This window comes from Protobothrops mucrosquamatus, unplaced genomic scaffold (assembly GCF_001527695.2).
Source record: "Protobothrops mucrosquamatus isolate PMUCROS unplaced genomic scaffold, P.Mucros_1.0 scaffold1217, whole genome shotgun sequence".
Classification (NCBI taxonomy): Eukaryota; Metazoa; Chordata; class Lepidosauria; order Squamata; family Viperidae; genus Protobothrops; species Protobothrops mucrosquamatus.
Genome location: NW_015387425.1, coordinates 225,197 through 242,696, shown reverse-complemented (window position 1 = coordinate 242,696; position 17,500 = coordinate 225,197). Strand labels below are relative to the sequence as shown.

At 48.2% G+C, this 17,500-nt stretch overlaps 1 protein-coding gene across 1 annotated transcript in view; it reads left to right on the top strand.

The window, feature by feature from the left end:
* PRKAR1B (protein kinase cAMP-dependent type I regulatory subunit beta) overlaps positions 1-17,500 on the top strand; it is a 61,767-nt gene that overhangs the window by 34,685 nt on the left and 9,582 nt on the right. Inside the window, exons 7-8 of the mRNA XM_015820921.1 lie at positions 9,849-9,909; positions 10,161-10,282. Of these exons, the coding sequence (XP_015676407.1) occupies positions 9,849-9,909; positions 10,161-10,282 (183 nt within the window). The remainder of the gene's footprint in view (positions 1-9,848; positions 9,910-10,160; positions 10,283-17,500) is intronic.

Below are 17,500 nucleotides of genomic sequence, written 5' to 3'. Positions count from 1 at the left end.
GGTTTTATAAAACCTTTTCGCTTTAGGCCTCCGCCGCTGTGTGTAAAAAAAAAAAAAGGTTCAATCAATCAATCAATCAATTTCAAGATCTCGCAAAGTTGTAATTGATTGATTAAACTTTTTAGTCCCACCCAGTCTGCCGTTACCACCGCAGCCATGCCCACCCAATGGGCCACGCCCACCCGGCACCCGACAATACCTAAGTGGGTTTTGGGTTGCAGTTTGGGCACTCGGTCTCTAAAAGGTTCGCCATCACTGGTGTAGGGTTTCCTGCCTGAGCAGGGGGTTGGACTAGAAGACCTCCCAGGTCCCTTCCAACTCTGTTATTCTATTCCATTCTACTGGGTACTAGGTACCTTCTAAGTGTCTTCTCCCCAGCTTGGTTTTCAAACTGAAGTCGGCACAAAGCAGGTGTGTCAACAGCCTTCTCTCTTCGTTTTCCCACTCTCTTCCCTTTATTCCATCCTTTCAGTGTCCTCTTTTTCATTCCTGACATTCTTCTGCCCTTCCCTGCTCTCCGATGGCCCCTGCCTTAAGCAGTTTTCTCCAGCTTCCCTTGGAAAGAAGTTCCCGTTTGGTTCCAAGAACCTGTTTTCCAGCTAGCTCTTCAAAGGCTGCTTGGGGAATGGGGGGGTGGGGGGAGGGAGGGAAGAATTGAAGAAGAAGAAAAAAAAAATCTCTGGCTGCACAAAACCGTCCAGCTTTGTCCTTTAACAGAAGAAAATTATGGAAATATTTGAAGCATCTTTTCCTCAACTTTCAAATCCATTGTGCCTCTTGGCTGGGGATTTGTGACTCCTCGGCTTAAAATAGTTCCTTTAGCACACTGGTTCTCAACCTTTTTAATGCCGCGACCACAACCGGTCGTAAGTCGAGGACTAAACCGGTCATAAGTCGAGGACTAAACCGGTCGTAAGTCAAGGACTACCCAACCGGTCGTAAGTCGAGGACTTTCCCTGCCATGGAGCGCCGCGCTTGTGTGGTTCTGCCCCCTGCGCCGGCCGAGGCGTAGCTGGCAAGCGGCAGAGACGGAGCAGGCCGACCACCAGCTGGCCCAGCCCAAGGGAGGTAAGGCACCCGCCGGAAAAGGGGAGAAAAATGGCGGACAAAAAAAATGGCGGACAGCCTTGCTTGGCCACCCCCATGAAATGGTCGATCGACCCCAAATGGGGTCCCGACCCACAGGTTGAGAACCACTGCTTTAGCGACTGTTCACAGAGACAAGAAAGGTCCTGAAAGGAGTCACTTTTGATGTTTTTTCACACTGACCACCCTGGCAGCTTCCTGACGGCCACAGGGGTGTGTGTGTCAAAATTCAGACTCTTGGCAACCGACTCACATTTATGACGGTTGCAACACATCCTGGGTTTACAGGATCCCTTTCTCTGGCCTTCTCACAAGCCAACTCCATGGGGGAAGCCAGAGCCACTGTTGCTAACTTTAACAGCTGCAGTGCTTCCCTGAATAACCGTGGCAAGGACGGTCGTAAAAGGGGGGAAAACCTCACTTAACGACTGTCTTGCTTAGCGACAGAAAATTTGTGCTCAGTTGTAAGTCGAGGTTGGGGTCATACTGGAGGCTGGTTTAAAGCACCTCCCGTGTCCGCAATGGCTAGTGACGGGGGCCTTTGTTTCTTCTCCCTGTGCTTGTGTGTCCTTTGTGTTGATCTCTAAGGAGTTACATTTGTTGCACGGTTTCACCTTGCATCAAGATGAAAGGAACCCACGATCTGGTCTGGAGGTTTTCCTTGGGGGAACCGAAGCCCGGCAACGTTGTTCAGCGCTGGTTCGGCTTCCGAATTCAAGGGCATTTTGGGAAGTGTCCAGTAGACGAGAGGCAGGTGCAGGGCCCGGGAGATAAGCTGGATGAATGGAAATGAAACTTGGAAGGAAGAGAGCCAGAAAGGGGCTGCAAAAAAATAATAATAATCACACGGGACCGAATGGGTGGGAGTGTGGAGTAAGCTGTGGGAAGCGATGGAAGCCTGGAGGCTGCAGAGGATTAACTCAGCCTGATAAGACACAACATTGCTTTCCACAGTTGCTGCTTTCTCCTTCCTTCCTTCCTTCCTTCCTTCCTTCCTTCCTTCCTTCCTTCCTTCCTTCCTTCCTTCCTTCCTCACTCACTTCCTCTTTTCCTTCCTTTCCTTTCTTTCTTCCTTCCTTCCCTCCTTCCTTCCCTCCCTCTTTTCCTTCCTTCCTTTCCTCCTTCTTTCCTTCCTTCTTTCCTTTCTTCCTTCCCTTCCTCCCTCCCTTTTCCTTCCTTCTTTTTCCCTCCCTCCCTCCTTCTNGGAAGGGACCTTGGAGGTCATCGAGTCCAACCCCCTGCTCAGGCAGGAAACCCTATACCATTTCAGACAAATGGCTGTCCAGTCTCTTCTTAAAAACTTCCAGTGTTGGAGCATTCACTGCTTCTGGAGGCAGGTTGTTCCACTGGTTAATTGTTCTAACTGTCAGGAAGTTTCTCCTTAGTTCTAGGTTGCTTCTCTCTTTGTGATGGTGGCAGCATCCCCGGGAGTCACTTGATCCCTTTTTGTGACTTTCTGACAAGCAAAGTCAATGGGGGAAACCAGATTCACTTCCCCACCATGTTAGTAACTCAGCACATGCAGTAATTCACTTAACATCTGTGGCAAGGAAGGGGGCAAAACTCACTGAACAAAAGTCTGACTTAGCAACAGAGGTTTGGGGCTTGGCTGTGGTCCTAAGTCGAGGACTACCTATATCTCATCATTAGACTGGGAGATAATCCTTGTGGTCTACTCAGTTGGTCAAACTCTTTTTAAAAACTTCCAGTGTTGGAGCATGCACAACTTCTGGAACAAGTTGCCTCCAGAAGTTGTGAATGCTCCAACACTGGGAGTTTTTAAGAAGAGACTGGACAGCCATTTGTCTGAAATGGTGTAGTAGGGTTTCCTGCCTGAGCAGGGGGTTGGACTAGAAGAGCTCCCAGGTCCCTTCCAACTCTGTTATTCTATTCCATTCTACTGACCACCAAGGTGCCTTCTAAGTCTCTTCTCCCCAGCTTGGTTTTCAAACTGAAGTTGGCACAAAGCAGGCGTTGTCAACAGTCTTCCCTCTTCGTTTTCCCACTCTCTTCCCTTTATTTCCATCCTTTCAGTGTCCTCTTTTTCATTCCTGACATTCTTCTGCCCTTCCCTGCTCTCCGATGGCTCCTGCCTTAAGCAGTTTTCTCCAGCTTCCCTTGGAAAGAAGTTCCCGTTTGGTTCCAAGAACCTGTTTTCCAGCTAGCTCTTCAAAGGCTGCTTGGGGAATGGGGGGGTGGGGGGAGGGAGGGAAGAATTGAAGAAGAAGAAAAAAAAAATCTCTGGCTGCACAAAACCGTCCAGCTTTGTCCTTTAACAGAAGAAAATTATGGAAATATTTGAGGCATCTTTTCCTCAACTTTCAAATCCATTGTGCCTCTTGGCTGGGGATTTGCGACTCCTCGGCTTAAAATAGTTCCTTTAGCACAGTGGTTCTCAACCTTTTTAATGCCGCGACCACAACTGGTCGTAAGTCGAGGACTAAACCGGTCATAAGTCGAGGACTAAACCGGTCGTAAGTCAAGGACTACCCAACCGGTCGTAAGTCGAGGACTTTCCCTGCCCGGGAGTGCCACGCATGCGTGGTTCCGCCCCCTGCGCCAGCCGAGGCGTAGCTGGCAAGCGGCAGAGACGGAGCAGGCCGACCACCAGCTGGCCCAGCCCAAGGGAGGTAAGGCACCCGCCGGAAAAGGGGAGAAAAATGGCGGACAGCCTTGCTTGGCGACCCCCGTGAAATGGTCGATCGACCCCAAATGGGGTCCCGACCCACAGGTTGAGAACCACTGCTTTAGCGACTGTTCACAGAGACAAGAAAGGCCCTGAAAGGAGTCACTTTTGATGTTTTTTCACACTGACCACCCTGGCAGCATCCTAACGGCCACGGGGGTCAAAATTCAGACTCTTGGCAACTGACTCACATTTATGACGGTTGCAACACGTCCTGGGTTTACAGGATCCCTTTCTCTGGCCTTCTCACAAGCCAAGTCCATGGGGAAGCCAGAGCCACTGTTGCTAACTTTAACAGCTGCAGTGCTTCCCTGAATAACGGTGGCAAGGACGGTCGTAAAAGGGGGGAAACCTCACTTAACGACTGTCTTGCTTAGCGACGGAAAATTTGCGCTCAGTTGTAAGTCGAGGACTGTAGGTTGGGGTCATACTGGAGGCTGGTTTAAAGCACCTCCCGTGTCCGCAATGGCTAGTGACGGGGCCTTTGTTTCTTCTCCCTGTGCTTGTGTGTCCTTTGTGTTGATCTAAGGAGTTACATTTGTTGCACGGTTTCACCTTGTATCAAGATGAAAGGAACCCACGATCTGGTCTGGAGGTTTTCCTTGGGAACCGAAGCCCGGCAACGTTGTTCAGCGCTGGTTCGGCTTCCGAATTCAAGGGCATTTTGGGAAGTGTCCAGTAGACGAGAGGCAGGTGCAGGGCCCGGGAGATAAGCTGGATGAATGGAAATGAAACTTGGAAGGAAGAGAGTCAGAAAGGGGCTGCAAAAAAAAATAATAATAATCACACGGGACCGAATGGGTGGGAGTGTGGAGTAAGCTGTGGGAAGCGATGGAAGCCTGGAGGCTGCAGAGGATTAACTCAGCCTGATAAGACACAGCATTGCTTTCCACAGTTGCTGCTTTCTCCTTCCTTCCTTCCTTCCTTCCTTCCTCACTCACTTCCTCTTTTCCTTCCTTTCCTTTCTTTCTTCCTTCCTTCCCTCCTTCCTTCCCTCCCTCTTTTCCTTCCTTCCTTTCCTCCTTCTTTCCTTCCTTCTTTCCTTTCTTCCTTCCCTTCCTCCCTCCCTTTTCCTTCCTTCTTTTTCCCTCCCTCCCTCCTTCTTCTCTCCCTCCCTCCTTCCCTCTCTCTTTTTTTCTTTCTTTCCTTCCTTCCTTCCTTCCTTCCTTCTTTCCTTCCTTCCTTCCTTCCTTCCTTCCTTCCTTCCTTCCTTCCTTCCTTCCTTCCTTCCTTCCTTCCTTCCTTCCTTCCTTCCTTCCCTCCCTCCCTCCTTCCTTCCTTCCTTCCTTCCTTCCTTCACTCCCTCCTTCCTTCCTCTCTCCCTCCCTCTTTTCCTTACTTTCCTCCCTCCCTCCCTCCTTCACTTTCTTCCTTCCCGAACACAGGACCATAGAGCTAAAAACTTGAGCAATGTGCATATTGATCAAAATGATTATCCACATTAAAAAGACCACTAATGCATTTTTTTTTTTGGAAATTAATATTTCTAGTCCAGCCAACCGTTGAGGCTCTCAGTTCTCCCGAATATCATTTGGAGACCCCCCCCAAGACCCAACCCATAGAAAACCCACAACGGTTTCTTAAAACCTGCAGCTGTTCCCATCCCCAGGTGTCCCCCCCTGTACATAACTCTTATGTCAATCCCGAACTCACCACGGACAAGGCAAGGAGGGAATCAAACCCCCTCCCAAAGAAGACATCTGGGCGAGGTTTTCAAGGGCAACGGGGGGTGGGGGGTGGGGGGTAGAGAAAGAAGCCGTTCCCACTGCCCTTATCAGTCTTTCAGAGCTGAAGGAAGCTGGCAGTCTTGCTCTACCTCCCACGGCTACTTCTAATTGTCCCCCCCCCAGGGCAAATGAAAAGGACGGGGCAGGAGATAATGAACAGGTGCTTAATGTTGGATTGGCCACCGAGAGAGATTCCTGGTGCCAGCAACACCGCATAACATTCAGATACTCATCACTCCCTTTGGCCTGGCTTGCGGTCTTTGGACCATAAAGTCTCTTTGTTGCCTTCTGTGGCCAAGTTGAGTTGGTATCCTCTCCCCTGTCTTTGTTTATTTATTAATTCTCCACATTAACACAGTTTACTAAGCTCCCCGCGCTGAGGCATTGATCAGCTATCTACCTTCCCCTCCAATCTGGCGCATTACTCAGTCCTTTCCCCCCCGAAGGCACGTGGGCAAGCCTCCTCTCTCGTTGGGATGGTTGCCCGCTAGATCTATCTTCCTGAATTTTTTTTTCTTTCCCCCCCTCCCCATTGGCTTCTCTCTCAGTCCATGTCTAGCAAAACTCCATCCAGCCTGGAGCGGAAGGCCTTAGAAAAGCAATAATAATCCCCAAGCTTCCAACACTGCGGACGCAGTCCATAAATCACGGTTGAGGGTTTTAGTCCTAGGTGAACTTTTGGGTGGGTGGGTGGGTGGGTTGGGACCGTCCTGGCGATGAGATGGCCAGGCGGAGGGGCGCAAGGCTGCAGGTGTGGTACTTTGTCAGACCAGACAACTGAGCTTGTCACTTTCCTGGCCCGTTGCTCAAGTGATGCGTTTGCAAGGACTAATTGAAATGGCATTCGCTCTTATTTTTTTCGGTTGCATATCAGGTTGCAGATTCTGGACTCGCTGGCTGCCTGTAAATCTTCTATTTTCCAAGCTGGCTTGGCATTGCTTTCTTCTTCCTCCTCCTCCTCCTCCTCCTCCTCCTTCTCCTTCTCCTTCTTTTTTTCCTACGGAATATTTGCATGGCTTTCCCCCCTGCTTTGTTCTTGCACTTGTCATTTTATACATCTGAAGTCTCCCCCTGTGGCTTGAATGCTTGCTAACACTGTGCAGAATTTGGGATCGGATTCCTCCGAGGTGGCGCTTTGCAACACTGGAAAGTGCACAGGTCTTTATCTGCACGTAACCTTTCGATTCCTTTTCCCCCTGGGTGGGTCATTGCGACATCCCAGGGAGAGATCCAGCTGTTTTGTAGGTTTTCACATGCCGCCTCTTTTCGCTTGGTGTTCTCCAGGCTTAAAGGGAACACCAACTAAAAGAGGGTACAGTGGATCTCTGCTACTGTGATCTCAATGCTTGACACATTCTCTTGACCAGGAGTCTTCAAACTTGGCCCTTTTATGACTGGTGGACTTCAACTCCCAGAATTCTGGGAGTTGAAGTCCATAAGTCATAAAAGGGCCAAGTTTGAAGACCCTTGCTTGTGGACTTCAACTTCCAGAATTCCCCAGCCAGGCACTCTGGCTGAGGAATTCTGAGAGTTGAAGTCCCCAAGTCCTAAAAGGGCCAAGTTTGAAGACCCTTGCTTGTGGACTTCAACTCCCAGAATTCCCCAGCCAGGCATGCTGGCTGAGGAAATGCTGGGAGTTGAAGTCCACAAATCATAAAAGGGCCAAGTTTGAAGACCCTTGCTTGTGGACTTCAACTCCCAGAATTCCCCAGCCAGGCATGCTGGCTGAGGAAATGCTGGGAGTTGAAGTCCACAAGTCATAAAAGGGCCAAGTTTGAAGACCCTTGCTTGTGGACTTCAACTCCCAGAATTCCCCAGCCAGGCATGCTGGCTAAGGAATTCTGGGAGTTGAACTCCACAAGTCCTAAAAGGGCCAAGTTTGAAGACCCTTGCTTGTGGACTTCAACTCCCAGAATTCCCCAGCCAGGCATGCTGGCTGAGGAAATGCTGGGAGTTGAAGTCCACAAGTCCTAAAAGGGCCAAGCTTGAAGACTCCTCCTCTTGACCATCCAGAACATTTAACTCCGCATCTCCAAGACTATGATCCATCACCTGCAGGCCCTTTAGGATTGATTTCAGGTGCTGTCGGTGACCCGGAGGGGACGAAACGTGTTCCTTTCCGTGTACAGTTTCCATCCGAGACACATGCACAATCTGGAACGGGATGGCCCCGAGCAAACCTTAGCCTGTGATTTAATGGAGTTGTCTTGGGATCAGAGACGGTAATATATAACAGCTTTTGGAAAGGGATCAATCCCTCCGCTCCATCAGGCTATTATTTACCCTTGGCATGACTTTTCCCCCCCCTTTCGTACTGCATCATCGCTCCAACCCAAGGGATCACTTTTATTCTCGTTTTTAACGGCTGGTTAAAAAGAAAAAAAGAGAAGAGAAGAAAAAAGAGAAGAGAACTTGGAGTTTCTTAGAGGTCACTCGGCCATTGGCTGCACCGATCTGCTGATTCTGTCTCGCTAAACAGCAACGGAGAGCAATGGGAAGAGCGAGGCAGCCTTGCAATTCTGAGAAGCCCAGAGAGCGGGGCGTTTCATTTGATAGCCTGGTCCTTTTCGCCCTGTGCCCCTCCCACCTCGCTGACTCCTAACCTAAGTCTGGTTTTAATTACCTCTGTGGGTTGGAGAGTCCCCGTGCTCCCTGATTATTGCTTCTTAAAATTTTTCTACAACCCACACTTGGCTGGAAGGCAGGATGCCACCTCCGGATGGGTTGCTCCACCCCGTTGCAGCCCGTTGGCGTGGGGGCAGACACCTGCCTTTCTTTCTCCAGCTGTCAGTCTCTGCCTGGCTACTTGTTACTTCCCAGCCCGGATTGGTGTGGGAGGCTGTCCAGTTTTCCCTTCTTGTTCTTGGGCTGGGCTATCTGGTCTTTCCAAGGCTCTGGAAATTGCCCCCCCCCCACACACACACACAGTGTCAAAGTTTGCCTTGCATTTTGGGGAAAACCACCTGGATTGGACCAGCAATGGTCTTCAAGAAGGACTTTAGAAAAGGGAGGGTTACAGTCTGCCCCCCTCCCCCCCAGCTTCCAGAATATCCAGTAGGGAATCCTGGGGGGCAACTGTCCCAGCAAATCTGGACGAGGCCAGAAAAAATAGAGTAGAGTAGAGTAGAGTAGAGTAGAGTAGAGTAGAGTAGAGTTAATAGAATAGAATAGAATAGAATAGAATAGAATAGAATAGAATAGAATAGAATAGAATAGAATAGAATCTGGTAGGGATCTTGGAGGTCTTCTAATCCAGCCCACTGCTCAAGCAGGGGACCCTATACCATTCCAGAAAAATGGCTGTCCAGTCTCTTCTTAAAAACCTCCAGTGATGGAGCACCCACAATTTCTGAAGGCAACTGCTGTTCCACTGGTTAATTGTTCTCACTGTTAGGAAGTTCCTCCTTAATTCCAGGTTGCTTCTCCCCTTGGTTAGTTTCCATCCATGGTTTCTTGTCTTGCCTTCTGGTGCTTTGGATAATAGATTGACACCCCCCCCCTTCTTTGTGGCAGCCCCTCAAATACTGGAATATTCCTATCATGGGTCCCCTAGTCCTTCTTTCCTCTAGACTAGCCAAATCCTGCCACCGTCCTTCATATGTTTTAATCTCCAGGCCTTTAATCATCCTAGTTGCTCTTCTCTCTGCACTCTGCATTCAACCTCTTTGCTGGAATGTGGTGAGCAAAACTAAGGCATGTGTCAAATGATGCCTTTGCTTTCTCTCCTCTGGTCAGTCTTATTCTTCCTCCCCTGCTGGAATTGCACTAGCCCCTCCGAGGAGGAGAATACGGGCCCTTTTCCCTCCCTTTACAAGCAAACATTCCTGTTTGTTTAAGGCTTAAACCATCCAAATTGGGATTGGGGGGAAAAGAACGGCTTCTTTTTGTCTTCCTCAACTGGCGAGGAGAAAGCTGGGAAGCGTCCGATTATCTGCTTAACTCCAGGTCCTTTTAGATGTGCAATCGCGGGGCTCGAATCGATTCTTCACACTAATTAGCTCATCAGGATGTGGATCATACATAGTTGAGTTTTTCTCTGTTTTGAAGCTTCAGGGAAGGGAAAGGAAGGGTGTGGGTCTCCCCACCGCCCGGACATTGTGTCCCGTCCGCCAACGTTAAATTCCACCAACTTAAAAGGGACCCGATCCAATTTACGAAGGGCGAAGTTCACGTTTGGTGGGAACTCAGTGGGCCGAAGAGATGGGGATGATTGTTTCCTCGGCATATTTTTCTCGCTTTGCGCCTTAACCCCTTGAGGTCTCCTCTGAGGTTGACAGCGATGTGGGCAGCGTTAATTCTTCTCTCCCCCCCCACCCTCCTCTTTTTTCTCCCCTTCTCTTTCTCCACAGGGCAGCACGTTGAGAAAACGGAAAATGTATGAAGAATTTTTGAGCAAGGTGTCCATTTTGGGTGCGTAATTTTTTTCCCTCCAAGGAGCTGGACGGTTTCCTTCGCTGGGATTCAGCCCGGGCAAAACCAGACAATAAAACCTGGGGATAGGGTGGTGGTGGGAGAGGTCCACCATAAGCACAAGGGTCCCAGTGGAGCTTTAAGTCTTAAAAGGAGGGGGGGGGAAACCATCTGGTTATGGTTTGTTCTAGGATTGTAGTATGGTGGAACGGCGGTAGGGAGTATCAACCAGTTGCTCTTTCATCCCTTAGGATCTCTGGACAAATGGGAGCGCCTGACGGTGGCCGATGCACTAGAGCCGGTCCAGTTTGAGGATGGAGAGAAAATTGTGGTCCAGGGGGAGCCGGGGGACGATTTTTTCATCATCACAGAGGTAAAGCCTGTGGCTCTCATGCCAATCTCTTTCCCAATCTCTATGCCCTCAAACGACATGGCCTTCTCCTCAATGTAGCCGTAGCCAGAATGCTTTTACTACTGTTGGTTACCAGTTATGATTGCAAACCTTAGAAGGACAAGACACCCATGGAGACCTCTCTCTCAGTCACCATTGGTACTGACAGTCCCCCCCTTTCTGTCTGCTCCTCCCTCCCTCTCCCTCTCTAACTTCTCTGTCTACCTGCCTGCCTACCTGCCTGTCTGTCCATCCATCATCTGTCTCTGTCTCTCTCTGTCTCTCTCTCTACCTATCCATCCATCCATCCATCATCTCTCTCTCTCTCTCTCTCTCTCTCTCTCTCTCTCTCTCTCTCTCTCTCTCTCTGTCTCTGTCTCTGTCTCTCTCTCTGTCTCTCTGTCTGTCTCTCTCTGTCTCTCTACCTATCTATCCTCTTGCTAGCTATTATCTATTAAATAATATATATCCATCTACTATCATCTATTGTTAAATAATCTCATCTATCAATCTATATATCTATTTTTTATCTCTCTATCTCTCTATCTATCTATCCATCCATCCATCTATCATCTCTCACCCTCTCTGTCTGTCTGTCTGTCTGTCTGTCTCTGTCTCTGTCTCTCTCTCTCTCTCTCTCTCTCTTTGTCTCTCTCTCTGTCTCTCTCTGTCTCTCTCCTCTCAATCTCTCTCTCTCTCCTTCGCTCACCTGTGTTCCCCTCTGTCTTCTACCTCTCTTCTTCTTGACCAGGGATCTTCAAACTTGGCCCTTTTACGACTTGTGGACTTCAGCTCCCAGAATTCCTCAGCCAGCGTGCCTGGCTAAGGAATTCTGAGAGTTGAAGTCCACAAGTCGTAAAAGGGCCAAGTTTGAAGACCCCTGCTCTTGACTCAAGGTTTTTGCTTTTTATTATATTATGCGTTCCGTAATGCGTAGACTCTACAAAGCAAGATGGGTTTTGTGCCTCCGGCTGAACAGCTTCGTCCCGCAAAGAATCCTGGGACTTGTAATTTCTTCAGCCATGGAGAAATCTCCAGGAGGGACACTTAACCTCACTCCTGTGTCATGTAAAATTCCCAGGGCTGCCTGAAGAGGAGATGAATGATTGATAGTCTCATTTTAAGTTTCCAAGGAAGGAAAGATGCTGGTTGACAATCCGTAGTCCAGTTTTTTCTTTTTGTGTTATTTCTGGTTCTCCTCTCGGTTTGGGGCTACAGCTTAAAGGCTCGTTTCAGGATGATTTACAACCATAACATGCCAAGAGAATTTAGTGTTCTGGGCTGAAACACCAGGGAGTCTACTTGTTTCCCATAAAATAGTATATTCACCAGCCTGCTTGCTTCCTGAGAGTCGTATCGGACCTGTCATACAGGGAAGAGACGTTAAGAAGTCGGGCAGGGCAGAGCAAAGAACGAAGCTGCCAAGAGGATCCAGCTGTGAATGGCCTCTGTGCTAAAATAGTCTTCCCTGGAGCCTCTTCAGCCCGTTGCGTTCTGTTGGGCCCGCTTGTACCGTCGTAGTTCGGCCCTTTGGTGGCACCAGCGCAAAAGAGGCCGAAGTCCTTTTGCAACGAAGGGGTGCAAAAACAGACAGCTGCAATGTTGACCCCAGCCTCCCTCCAATATTTTTTTTTTCTCAGGTTAATATGGACAAAGCGTTGCGTTTGTCCGAAATTGCGCTCTGGGTCCATCTGAACAGATCAGGCACGGAGTCTGCCTGTTATGTCACCCCAAAAAGGTGCTTTTTCAAAATGCAGCTGGACTTTCTGGTGTGTGTGTTTTTTTTCCTTTGAAAACATCTAGCTCAGGGGTAGTCAACCTTGGCTCTTTTATGACTCTTGGACTTCAACTCCCAGAATTCCTGAGCCAGCTAAGCTGGCTCAGGAATTCTGGGAATTGAAGTCCACGAGTCATAAAAGAGCCAAGGTTGACTAACCCTGATCTAGCTTCTCATTCAAGAAGCCTCTGCAATGATGACTGGAGACCCAGGCTGGCGGGGGATTTCTGGGGGTTGAAGCCCACAAGTCATAAAAAGTCGCCAGGTTGGGAGACCCCTGACCCTAAATCACAGTCCAGGCAGTCTTCAACTCACGACTGTTCGTTTAGTGACCGTTCCACGTTACGACGGCACTGAGATGACCCGTTTTTCACACTCAATGATTTTTGTAGCATCCCCGCGCTCGGGTGATCGAAATTCAGCCGCTTGGTCACTGGTTCACGCTCAAGGCCGTTGCAGCGTCCCTGGGATCACGTGATCCCCTTTTGCGACCTTGAATTGAGCTCCATTGTGGTCGTAACTGGAGGACTAGCTGCAAACAGAAATGGTTTGAACGGCGCCCGTTCCTAAAGACCGTCCCGGAGTTCGCTTGGTTTGAAGAAAGCTGGGGATGGGAGTTGATTTTTTTTTTTGGTTTTCTTCTCCACCCCACACCCCCGAAGTCCCTGTCATCTTTCTCTGCCTTCACACATATCCGAGATCCCCTTTCCCACCCTGCTTTTCCCTCAGCTCCAGGTTTTCCCAGACTGGGCAGATGTGGAATGCATCTGGTGGATTTTCGAGGTCACGGATTTATCCCGTTTGAGATTCCTGGCACTGGGGCTTAGGGCTTTAAGCTCTGCGCAGGGACTGTTGCCATGAAGAATTACGATTTGGCAGGGCGACGCTCGGCAGATGCGCCGTTCCACAATAACAAATGTGTAGCCATATCATAAACTGTGCTGCGTGCTTGGGGGAGCTTTGCCTTTTGGGTTTCCTCAACTTTTGTGGTGTGTGTGTGTGTGTGTGTGTGAAGGCACTTGTTTTAAAGAGGCAGGCTGGGATTTCTCTATTTTTCCAATCCAGCCTCCAAGAAGTATTTGTCAAATGTTTAGACCAGGGATCTTCAAACTTGGCTCTTTTATGACTTGTGGGCTTCAGCTCCCAGAATTCCTGAGCCAGCATGGCTGGCTTAGGAATTCTAGGAGCTGAAGCCCACAAGTCATAAAAGGGCCAAGTTTGAAGACCCCTGGTTTAGACCATTTGTCTAAAATGGCCCAGGGTCTCCTGCTTGAGCAGGGGGTTGGACTAGAAGACCTACAAGGTCTCTTCCAAGCCTGTTATTTTGTTCAGCGTTCCAGTATTTGAGGGGCTGTCACAAAGAAAAGGGGGTCCACTTATTCTCCAAAGCGCCTGAAGGCAGAAAAAGAAGCAACGGATGGAAACTAATCCAGGAGAGAAGCAACCTAGAACTAAGGAGAAACTTCCTGACAGTGAGAACAATTAACCAGTGGAACAACCTGCCTCTAGAAGTGGTGAATGCTCCAACACTGGAAGTTTTTAAAAAGAGACTGGAGAGACACTTGTCTCAAATGGTCTAGAGCAGACATGTCAAACTTGCGACGTCACGTGACGTCGCGCAACGTGTCGGGCCGGTTTTGCCATTGCCGGCAATGGGGTGGGCGTGGCTTCCACGTGACACATGCGGCCCGTGGCAGTTTGACACCCCTGGTCTAGAGCCTTCTGCTTGAGCAGGGGGTTGGACTAGAAGACCTCCAAGGTCCCTTCCAACTCTGTTATTCTGTTAAAGTAAAATACTCGTAAACTAGAATGGACTTACTAAAAATGGGAAGAAAGAAAGAAAGAAAGGAAAGAAAAAAAGAAAAGAGAAAGAAAGAAAAGAAAGAAAGAAAAAGAAAGAAAGAAGGAGGGAGGAGGGAGGAAGAGAAAGAAGGAAGGAAGGAGGGAGGGAGGAAGGGAAAGAAGGAAGGAAGAAAGAAAGAAAGAAAGAAAGAAAGAGAAAGAAAGAAAGAAAAAGAAAGAAAGAAAGAAAGAAAGAAAGAAAGAAGGAGGGAGGAAGAGAAAGAGAAAGAAGGAAGGAAGGAGGGAGGGAGGAAGGGAAAGAAGGAAGAAAGAAAGAAAGAAAGAAAGAAAAAGAAAAAGAAAGAAAGAAAGAAAGAAGGAGGGAGGAAGAGAAAGAAGGAAGGAAGGAGGGAGGGAGGAAGGGAAAGAAGGAAGAAAGAAAGAAAGAAAGAAAGAAAAAGAAAGAAAGAAAGAAAGAAAGAAAGAAAGAAAGAAAAAGAAAGAAAGAAAGAAAGAAGCCCAACTGACTTCAGAGCGTTGCTGCTGGAAGCAAAACCATAGAAGGGAGCCTTATCTATACTACCTTTCCTTATTAAAAAAAAAAAACCTGCAGCCGAAGAGCTAAGAGGTACAAGAGAAACCATGTGGCTGGGTTGGTCTCCCTTTCCCACTCCTTGCTGCTGCTTCTCGCATCTGCTGCTTGGGACAGCCTCTGGGCCGTGTGTGTGTCTCGTGGCCGAGAGCCCTCCGAGCCCAAAGACGCCAAAGCAGCCTTTCCATCACCTTCCTCCGTGGGATCCTTTATAACTGGAGATGCCAAGAATTAATGCAAGGACTTCTTTCTTTCTTTTGCTTTTTTCTTTTTTAAAGCTTTAGCCACCGAGTTGGAGGCTGGCTTTGTTTTGAACTTTTTTGCAAAGCACCTTGAGCTTATATCATGGAACAAAAGCTGGAAAGAAAGAAAACAAAAGGCCAGGAGGGAAGTGGGGGGATTAAAGAGAAGCTCAATCAGTCCCAACCCAGTTGGAGGAACTTCTAAGCTTCTGTCTTAAGGTCATCCGTGCCTCTCCTCATTTCCCGCCAGCTACCCTAAAGATGGTTAACTGAATGCGATACATATGGTTACTCCCTCTGTATTGAATTGTGGGTTTTTCCCCTTCTGAGTTGTAAAAAAAAAGGCCTGGTAGCAAGCAAGGTTTGGAGGGCCACTGAGATCTTCAGTGGATCTCAGTGGAGGCTAAAACATATAAGGAATGGTTGCTGGAATTGGGAATGTCTAGTTTAACGAAAAGAAGGACCAGGGGTGACATGATAGCAGTGTTCCAATATCTCAGGGGCTGCCCCAAAGAAGAGGGAGTCAAGCTATTCTCCAAAGCACCCGAAGGCAGGACAAGAAGCAATGGATGGAAACTAATCAAGGAGAGAAGCAACCTGGAACTAAGGAGGAATTTCCTGACAGTCAGAACAATTAACCAGTGGAACAACCTGCCTCCAGAAGTGGTGAATGCTCCAAACACTGGAAATTTTTAAGAAGAGACTGGACAGCCATTTGTCTGAAATAGTATAGAATCTCCTGCTTGAACAAAGGATTGGACTAGATGACCTCCAAGGTCCCTTCCAGCAATATGTTCTTCCATTCTCTGCTGAGGGAAGCTGCCCACGGATATGTCCTCAGCATGAGAACTTTGTCTTTGAAAGACCAACTTGGACTTTCTCCCAAGGTTGACTTTAGCAAGCAACGGCTTTGGAAGAAGCTCTCCTGATTGAGATGTTGAGAATGAATCCAAGCTCACAGCTGCGCTCAGCCGTCCGGCCTGCTCCTGCTCCCATTCTTCCTCTGTGTCCGATCCTTTGGCTACAGTTAACAGCGACTCCCATTTATGGCTGGACATGTTTGCATGGAAACGCTCTCCAGAATGTGCAGAGAGAGCATCTCGCGCCTTCCCTGCCCTCCTTTCTAGCTGGCAATATCGGTTACATGTCGAGAACTTCGCCATGCTGGATTAGCAGTTGGGCTCGGTGCCACGACGTTGATGGGAAGCCATTCCAACACAGCGATAACTTGCAGATTGCAGAGGGAGAGAGAGAGAGAGAGAGAGAGAGAGAGAGAGAGAGAGAGAGAGAGATGGCAGGATGCAGGCAATTAAAAAGGAAAGGGAGAGAACGGTGTCAAATTATTTCAGTGATTTGGGCATGGCTATCTAGAGAAAAGAAGGACCAGGGGTGACATGCTAGCCGTCTTCCAATATTTGAGGGGATGCCACAAAGAAGAGGGGGGGGTCCACCTATTCCCCAAAGCACCTGAAGGCAGGACAAGAAGCAGCAGATGGAAACTAAGCAAGGAGAGAAGCAACCTAGAACTAAGGAGGAATTTCCTGATAGTGAGAACAATTAATCAGTGGAACAATTTGTCCTCCAGATGTTGTGGGTGCTTCATCACTGGAGGTTTTTAAGAAGAGACTGGACAGCCACTTGTCTGAAATGGGATAGGGTCTCCTGCTTGAGTAGGGGGTTGAGTCTGAAATTGTACAGGGTCTCCTGCTTGAGCAGGGGCTGGACTAGAAGACCTCCAAGGTCCCTTCCAGCTTTATTCTGAATCTGAAAAACATTTCCACCTGTTGTTTGAGCTCTTCTATCTTTTTCTGAATTATCTATGCATGCATATCTCCTAAGGAAGTCCCTAAAGAGGACTTCCTCCCTTTAAATTTGGGGTGCATCGTCTTAGGTTCCAGGTTACACGTCGTCTCCTCCAGCTTAAGTGCGACCTTCAGATGCTCTCCCAGAATTGCCATCTCGTAATGCTGCAGGAGGACAAAACGATTTAATACATGGGGAGTTAAGAGTAATTGCCCTCATATTTAATCAGTTTCCATTGAATTTAAATTAAAATTAAATTAAACGAGCCGAACTTTAATTCCCAAACCTGTCATTCCTGGGCATACGCTCACCCTTAGCCAAGATTTAAAACAGATAAAGAGTATTAATCCAAAGTTTTTCGCGGGGGGGGAGGGAATCATACATGCTTTGCACATCACCAGATACATTTTTTTTGTTCGCAGATTTTCAAAAGTGATATCTGTGCAGTTTATAACTGTATAATTTGGGATAGCTCTCTTGAGTAATGCAGATTATAAATTGGGGTTTTTCTCGTCTCCAGTGAAGTATGAGGTCAATTGGGTTTGTAAAAATTTATGTGGGGCTGGGTGTGCATGGGTAATTATATCCTGTTTCAGACGGTAATATGAAGAAGGAAGGGAGGGAGGGAGGGAGGAAGGAAGGGAGGGAGGATTGAGGAAGGAAAGAGAAGAAAAAAGGTAGAGGGATGGAGTGAAGGAAAGAAGGAAGGGGAAAGAAGGGAAAGAAAAGAAAAGAAAAAAGAAAGAAAAAATGAGGGAAGGAAGGGAGGGAGGGAAGATTGAGGAAGGGAAGAGAAGAAAAAAGGTAGAGGGATGGAGTGAAGGAAAGAAGGAAGGGGAAAGAGAAGGGAAAGAAAATAAAAAAGAAAGAAAAGATAGAGGGAAGGAAGTGAGGGAGGGAGGGAGGATTGAGGAAGGGAAGAGAAGAAAAAAGGTAGAGGGATGGAGTGAAGGAAAGAAGGAAGGGGAAAGAGAAGGGAAAGAAAATAAAAAAGAAAGAAAAGA